The sequence below is a fragment of the Mastomys coucha genome, unplaced genomic scaffold (assembly GCF_008632895.1).
Source record: "Mastomys coucha isolate ucsf_1 unplaced genomic scaffold, UCSF_Mcou_1 pScaffold18, whole genome shotgun sequence".
NCBI lineage: Eukaryota > Metazoa > Chordata > Mammalia > Rodentia > Muridae > Mastomys > Mastomys coucha.
The window spans coordinates 4,264,899-4,273,534 of NW_022196900.1; the positions used below are offsets into that span (position 1 = coordinate 4,264,899).

At 43.2% G+C, this 8,636-nt stretch overlaps 1 protein-coding gene across 5 annotated transcripts in view; it reads left to right on the forward strand.

The window, feature by feature from the left end:
- Positions 1 to 8,636, forward strand: part of LOC116095888 (phospholipid-transporting ATPase FetA) — a 124,651-nt gene that overhangs the window by 94,582 nt on the left and 21,433 nt on the right. For all 5 annotated transcript variants that reach the window (XM_031377183.1, XM_031377185.1, XM_031377184.1 and 2 more), the window contains 2 exons: positions 4,378 to 4,540; positions 6,161 to 6,349. In XM_031377183.1, the coding sequence (XP_031233043.1) occupies positions 4,378 to 4,540; positions 6,161 to 6,349 (352 nt within the window). The remainder of the gene's footprint in view (positions 1 to 4,377; positions 4,541 to 6,160; positions 6,350 to 8,636) is intronic.

Genomic DNA, 8,636 nt, shown 5'->3' on the forward strand with positions numbered 1-8,636 from the left:
TTAAAGGAATGCGCCACCACCGCCCGGCGAAATTTCTTAAGATTAGCAAACCTCATACAGAACACATAGAACAAAACAGGGTGTGTGGTCAGCATGTCCTCAAGCCAAGTCACTTCTCTGTCAATGAGTGGCAGGCATGTTACAACAACAATACGAAGTAGCTAGCAGACACGGAACAAAATGGCTACAGCTATCTGGTGGGCGGGAGGGGGTAGACCATAACAAAATTCACAAAGAATCAATAAAAATCTTTTAAAAATATTCAGAATGTGTGTCGGGCAGCGGTGGCACACGCCTTTAATCCCAGCACTTGGGAGGCAGAGGCAGGCCGATTTCTGAGTTCGAGGCCAGCCTGGTCTACAGAGTGAGTTCCAGGACAGCCAGGGCTACACAGAGAAACCCTGTCTCAAAAAAAAAAAAAATGTATATATAAATATATATTCAGAATGCCCCTTTTCCAGCTTTTTGAGATTTGTAGCACAATTTGTTCTCTCTAGTTGCACTGATGATTCTTGCTCCTTACCTGACCCCTGTAGCTTAGTATTCACAGCTCCTATACAGTGTCTCATTATTTAATCCCATGCTGTGATTGACATTTAGGTAGAATCACATTACACTTATTTTTTTAGGTCTATTCACGTTCTTTGCCCCTTTTCTTATTTGTAAGTTGTCTTTATACGGTAAGAATAACTCTGCTCCTCTCATTAACACACTGTCTGTCGGGATCTGCCACCCTGTGCACACGGAGGTCAGAGGGCAGCTCCCAGGAGCTGGCTCTTTCCTTTTACCATGTGGATCCTCAGGATCAAACTTGAGTTGCCGAACAATATTTTTGGCTCAGTTTTTAGTGCCTTCAGATATTTTTACTGTGGGGGCTGAAGAGCATTTGCTGCTCCTACAGGGGAGCTGGATTCAGTTCCTAGCACCCACAAGGTGGTTTACGACTATCTGCAACTCCAGTTCCAGGGTTTCTGACACTCTTCTAACCTCTGCAGACACCAGGGATACATGTGGTCCACTTCCATACATGCAGGCAAAACACTCAAACACATAAAGTAAAATAAATCTAGATGGTTTTGCCATGTAGAGTTTTGAATTTATTTTCAAATATATTGACTTTTTTCCTTTGGAGGCATACTGTATACTCCTAACCATATAGTTATAAAATTGTCCATCTCTACCTGTTTTGTTTTTCCCGGTATTGGAACTCAGTATTTTATTTATGGATTTGATTTTAAACATCTCTTCTTAGAATCTCCATCTTTGCCTTGAGGGTATCCCTCATTCTATCGCTGCCTGCTAGACCCACCCCAAACCCTTAGCTACTTGACTTATATACAGCTAACTCTACCAGCTGCCATCTTGTTCCCATCCATCCAAAGAGCTGAGGCTGGGAATGGAAAAACAGTCTGTGCTTTACCAAAGCAACAACAATGGCAAAACCTTCCGGTTCTGAGTCTCCATCTTAATTGCTATCTACTAACGAACGAGGCTTTCCTGCTGAGGGCTGAACAGTGCACTAATCCTTGGATCCAACAATAAGTATTAGGTGTTAGTGTAACTCTACATTAGCAGTCATACCAGTAAGTTCTCCCCTGTGACCTGTGACTACCTCGTGTCAGGTTCTCTGCCCTGTTAACAGTGCCAGGCATGAATTCCGTCTTACAGACCAGGCCTTAACTCCAGTCAGAAAGTAGTTGGTTACTGTCATAACATGTGTTGTTATTGCAGCAGTGGCCCTATCGTTTCAGGACAATTTGTTATACAGCTAGCAGGGTTAACAGCTGGGTAAGACTGATGAATACTTTTCTGCCCTGGTCATGGGCAAAGCATCTTGCAGTTAATACAGCTACTAAGTAGGAAGGAAGCTTCCAGGTCAGTACCAGCTTGATTTCTCTTATCACACATTACTTATCAAGAAGGAAAGATTAAAAAAAACCCTTACTTGTATCACTTTCATGAGCTTCAAGATTATGTGCACAATGGCTACTTGCATGGCCACCTGTGTTATCCAGTTATTTTTCATAGTACAAACTTCCATACCTACTGAATAGCCTATCATGGTAAAGGACCTCACCTTCTGTCCAGTGGTTCAATGGAGCAATATAAGTTTACTCTTAACTTTTCTTTTTTCATTCTTCTGATGTGTTACTCCAATTCCAGCTTGCTGTGTTTGCATATTCATCTTGGATTTAATATTTGTCATCAGTTCTTCATCATTTCTCCTGTGAGTCAGTAAATCATCTCTGTTGGAGGAAGTAGTAAATAATTGGCATCATCCCACGCTATACCCAGCTACTCTCTGCCCTGGCAGGCTGGCCAGCCATGCACTAGCAGGCAATGACTGGCCTGTTCTTATGTCGTGGAGACTCTCTGACTTAGAGCTCCAAAATCTCTCCACTCAGCTCGCTAAAATCCCACTGGCGGGTCGTTACCACGCCAACCCCACGCTTCAAAGCTCCCATGGCCTTTGTGGTGCACATCGGGCAAACCCACACTTTGCCACCATACCTTTCTCTCCCGAACCCAGTCAAGCCGCATGAAGGAAAACACCATACAAACTTAGTTCAGAAACAATGGTAACTCAATCACTGGGAGCAATAGCTAGAATCCTAATCTTGTAAACCATATTAAATCTAAATCCTCTTGTGGCGAATCCTGGCGAATCCACCATTGAAACCGGGAGACACTAGTAGCTACCTACATCTTGTTCTCTCGCTATCCCCATCAAAAAGCCCCAATCTCTCTCCTGCCTACTCTCTTGTCCTCCCCAACTCAGAAGTTCCACCTGCTCACCCAGTGATTGGCTTCTTTATTCATTAGGGGATGGCTCACAAAAAGACACCTAAGTACCCTAAATTCCAGATAACCCCTCCTGGGAAAGTGGAATTAATATCAAAATACAAGCACCACCAGGGCCATCCACAACACATCTCCTAGCCAGTCTCCCTGCTTCATCTTGCTACCTTCAATATACTCTCTCTACAGATGCTGGAGACTTTCTGACAGATTTGATTGGTCACTTCTAGTAGAAAGTTGCATATAATGCGGCAATGTAGGAGCTAACCCTTCCTCTCCAGCTTTACCCCAGCCTGTTATTTCAGAGAATGTACCAGTTTAAGAGGCCAATTCTAGAAACACCTCAGGGGATGCTATGCAACGGGTTCTCCTAAACGTTTGAACCTGTAAACTCCTAAGAGCTCAAACCTTAATGGTTGCTAAGTGGGGCTTAAGAATCTGGAGACTGCCGGGCGTGGTGGCGCATGCCTTTAATCCCAGCACTTTGGAGGCAGAGGCAGGCTAATTTCTGAGTTCGAGGACAGCCTGGTCTACAGAGTGAACTCCAGGACAGCCAGGGCTACACAGAGAAATCCTGTCTCAAAAAACCAAAAAAAAAAAAAAAAAAAAAAAAAAAAAAAAAAAAAAAAAAAAGAATATGGAGACTGTATTTGTTTTTGCGAAACTCTTTGCTCAATGAGATATACAGAAGACAGAAGAGCCAGTGTAGCTTACTACAACCCCTCCCCCCTTTTCCAACAATGCACCAAGCAGAATAGCTGTGTGTGTGCTTGAATACTGGGGCCCAGCACAAGAGATAGGGCAATGATAAAGAACTGGAGATATGGACTGAGCAAGTTTATTAGCCTACTGCAGTCGTCATGCATGGTGACAGCAAGGAGCCTAACTTGAATGTAGAAGAGAGCCCATGTCTGAAGTGCCAAGTTCGTAGCCAGGCAGATGCTAAGTCTGTAGACTGAGAGACCACTAGGTCAGACCGTGAGAGTTAGAGGCAAGAAGAGCCAGGTATGCTTATGGGTCAGACAGTGTTAAGTATGTAAGTAAGTATGTACTGATGCTTGCCATGTGGCATTTCCAACATTCATCTCCAGCCTGTTTGTCTCTGTGGGATCCAGTATAATATAATACCATCGTGTGCAGGACCTTTTCTTCTCTCAGACCCCTAAATCAAACAGAAGAAACCAGAAATAAGTGGTTTTCTCCAGAAATAATAATTTTCTCACTCAACAGTTATTAACAGAGAGCAGTTAGCCTTCATAACCTCAGATTTGATTATCAGATAGGATCTGGGAACTGGAAAAGTCAAGTTTGAAGGTCACCATTGAATATCTACAATAGCAGGAGTGCAAGTATGCAAGCTGTCCGCCAAGCCACGCTTCCTTCGGGAAGGTTCCTCCCCGTGCTCGTAAACAGCCCAGCCTACATGCCAGAATCCTCATCAGCGCTTGCACCATCTTGCTTCCTTTCCCCTTCTCATTTCCTTATAGATCTTGTCACATTCCAGAAGCAACCCCAGTGTGACAGTCTAGAAAATGTGCACCTGTTGCTGAAAGCCTTGTTCTGGGATTTATGTTCCAGAATGACAAGGTGGACTTCTCTTACAACCGCCTCGCTGACCCCAAGTTTTCATTCTATGACAAGACTTTGGTGGAAGCAGTGAAGAGTGAAGACCCGCTAGTCTACTTGTTCTTCCTCTGCCTCTCGCTGTGCCACACGGTGATACCAGAAGAGAAGGTAGAAGGTGAGCAGGGGCCTCATGGAAGGACGCCATCTTCTCACGTCAGGCCTGGTTGAAAGTGGGTGAAAGGATTTGAACAGTCTGACCTGGGAAAGAACTTTTTAACAAGGGAGCACTACCCAGCTGTGGCATGCTGAGCACTGCAAGGAGCAAGGAGAGAATAACCTTTTGGTTTAGGGAAAGAGTCAGTCACTGGTAATGGATCCATCTGATCAGTCCCACTGCCTTTGACAAGGCTTCCTGAGGGCTGAGTTGTCTTCTTGTCCCTTACAATGTAAGTGACACCACATGTCTTAGTTTCTTTAGTAACCAAATATGGCAAAGTCATCCATTAATTTACCCAAACTATTTTTATAATAATATATGAAAAATAACTGTTTATTCACTATTAAATTTTTAAGGTTTTAAAATTTTGTTAGTATTACTTTAAGTGTATGCATGCTTTGCCTGCATGTGTGTCTGTGTACCACTTATATATCTCTCTGGTACTTGTAGAGGTCAGAAGAAGACATCAGTCCCCTGGAACTGGAGGTACAGGTGGTTGTGAAGCACCAAGTGAGTGCTGGGAATAGAACCAGGGTCCTCTGGAAGAGCAACCTGTGCTCTTAGCTGCTGAGCCATCTCTCCAGCCCTAAGAATTCTTACAAACAAGTCTTTAGGCTTCCAAGTGAATCATATTCTCTCAAGTCAATACAGTTACTATTCCCAGTAACACTGTGTTTGTGTATCACTTCACAGTTTTATAATCACTTCTGTGTTTATCATCCATAATCCTTACTTACAGCATCATCTGAGACAGGCAGATGGAGGGAAATGGCCCCAGTTTTACTGAGGAAGCTAAAGCTAAAAAGCAATCATGTTACTTACCTAAAATCTTATAGTGAGAAGGACAGAGATAAGATCCCAAATCTCATGTCCCCTGGCCCTTCAAGCTCCCACCCTATCACACCTCACTGGGACTGCCATCCCAGCAAGTAGCTGTTTAAAGCAGAAAGGGTAGTGTTTGTTGTTCAACAGATGCATCCAAGTCTGACCTAAAATTATGTTCACCTACCTTATTCACAAAGATAAGTCTCTGGTGATGCCTTTTTAAAAAGCAGAAGAAAGGATACTTCAGAAAATAATCCAGCACCTCAGGTGTAATAGTCTTAGAGAGGCATTTCAAAACTTCTGAGTAGTCAGTAGAGAAAGACTGATCACCATATCAGGGTGAGCCAAGGGGGCGGCAACACTCATAAGTATCATCCATATTCAACCCAGTTTTCCACCAAGATTCGTTGTTCTGGACTCAGTATATTTGAGTGGGACCCAGGAGCTGCTCCTTGAGCCGTCTTTGCCCACTGCAATTCGAGAGCAGCCAGCCACCTGCTCTTCTTGTGTGTGCTACATACACCCTGTGGTGCTATCAGACTAACCGAAGATTGTTGGAGTTATTGGAAATAGAAATAGATTTGCATGTTCTCCATGGCCTGGCCTTTAAGAGCTCAGCATGTAAGGAAACTTTAAAGAACTATGTCATCTTCTGGGCTCCTTTATGTCAGCCACTGGAAACGTGTTTTCCCTTCTGGGTGGACTCTCGTTGCTCATCTCTGTAGGCTCTGTTGCTTTTCTCTCTCTTGTCAGGTGAGCTGGTGTACCAGGCTCAGTCACCAGATGAAGGTGCCCTGGTTACAGCTACTAGGAACTTTGGCTTTGTATTCTGCTCCCGCACACCTGAGACCATCACTGTGATCGAAATGGGGAAAATCCGAATTTACCGCCTACTGGCTATTTTGGACTTCAGCAATGAGCGCAAGAGGATGTCTGTTATTGGTGGGTGCTACCTCCAAGTCAGTCAGTTTTTTCTCTTCTGTCCTTTGCATGTTGGCTTTCTGTTTCATCTACACACAAATTCCTTTTCCCACTCATATGACTTCTCTCAGGTGTTTTGCCTCAAATATACACACTTTATCTCTCATTTCCTTTAAATTGTCTCCTATGCATAAGTAGGGGCTTCCTATAAGTCCTATGTCCTTCTTCTAGTTTTTTCTGCTGGAGACTTACTAGCACCTTCAAGTCCGAGTAAGGACAAAAAAGGAATTCCTAAGTCCTGAATGTGGCATAAGAGATGGGAGCAAGGGGATGGGGGTTTAGCTCAGGGGTAGAGTGCTTGCCTAGCAAACTCAAGGCCCTGAATTTGGTCCTTAGCTCTGGTTAAAAAAAAAAAAAAAAAAAAAAGGACAAAATAACAAAAAGAGTTGGGAGCAAATAATGTAGTTGGCCCTCTTCCCCCTTGGATTCAACCAACTATAGATCAAAAAAAAATTTTTTAAAGATTTATTTATTATTATATGTAAGTATGTATAAGTAGCTGTCTTCAGACACACCAGAAGAGGGCGTCAGATCTATTTATGGATGGTTGTGAGCCACCATGTGGTTGCTGGGATTTGAACTCAGGACCTTCAGAAGAACAGTCAGTGCTCTTAACAGCTGAGTCATCTCTCCAACGCCCCCCCCTTTTTTTTTTTGAGATAGGGTTTCTCTATATCACCCTGGCTGTCCTGGAACTCACTCTGTAGACCAGGCTGGCCTTGAACTCAAAAATCTGCCTGCCTCTACCTCCCAAGTGCTAGTATTAAAGGCATGCACCACCACTGCCTGGCAATCAAAACTATTTTAAAAAACAGTTGTGAATTTTCTCTCCAGTGACTTTCTAAGGCAGGACCAGCCAAGAGGCACAGGCCTCAGAAGTAGCAGGGCAGCTGGGACAGGATCCTTTCTACCTCCATCTACAACTAGAAGGGACAGTGGACCCATAGCCCTCTCTGCCCCTTCCCCCACAAGCGGAGAGCTTGTCTCCAGGGAGTGCTCTGACCCAGGGACGCAGGAGAGAAGACTGATTCACAGCCCTCTGCACACGGGTCTTACCAGAGGAGATCTGATCTCCCAGAAATGCTGACACAGGCTTACAGACCCACAGGAGGAACAAGCTCCAGCCAGAGACAGCAAGAACATCTAACACCAGAGATCAACAGATGGTGAAAGGCAAACGCAAGAATCCTACCAACAGAAACCAAGACTACTTGGGCTTCGTCAGAACCTAGTACTCCCAACACAGCAAGTCCTGGATATCCCAAAACACCAGAAAAGCAAGATTTGGATCTAAAATCATATCTCACGATGGTGATAGAGGAATTTAAGCAGGGCATGAATAGCTCCCTTAAAGAAATACAGGAAACACACAGGTAAACAGGTACAAGCCCTTAAAGAGGAAACAAAAAAATCCCTTAAAGAATTACAGGAAAGCACAACCAAACAGGTGAAGGAATTGAACAAAACCATCCAGGACCTAAAAATGGAAGTAGAAACAGTTAAGAAATCACAAAGAGAGACAACTCTAAACATAGAAATCCTAGGGAAAAAAATCAGGAACCATAGATGCAAGCATCACCAACAGAATACAAGAGATATAAGAGAGAATCTCAGGGGCAGAAGATACCATAGAAAACATTGACACAACAGTCAAAGAAAACACAAAATGCAAAAAGATCCTAACCCAAAACATCCAGGAAATCCAGGATGCAATGAGAATGTATAGAAGATAAGGAATAATACCTAAGGATAATAGGTATAGAAGAGAGTGAAGACTTCTAACATAAAGGGCCAGTAAATATATATCTTCAACAAAATTATAGAAGAAAACTTCCCTAACCTAAAAAAAGAGATGCCCATGAACATACAAGAAGCCTATAGAACTCCAAAAACTGGACCAGAAAAGAAATTCCTCCCATCACATAATAGTCAAAACACCAAATGCACAAAACAAAGAAAGAATATTAAAAGCAATAAGGGGGAAAAGTCAAGTAACATATAAAGGCAGACGTATCAGAATTACACCAGACTTCTCACCAGAGACTTTGTAAGCCAAAAGATCCTGGGTTGATGTCATACAGACCCTAAGAGAACAGAAATGCCAGCCCAGACTACTATACCCAGCAAAACTTCAATTACCATAGATGGAGAAACCAAAGTATTCCATGACAAAACCAAACTTACACAATATATTTCCACAAATCCAGCCCTTCAAAGGATAATAAATGGAAAACTCCAACACAAGGAG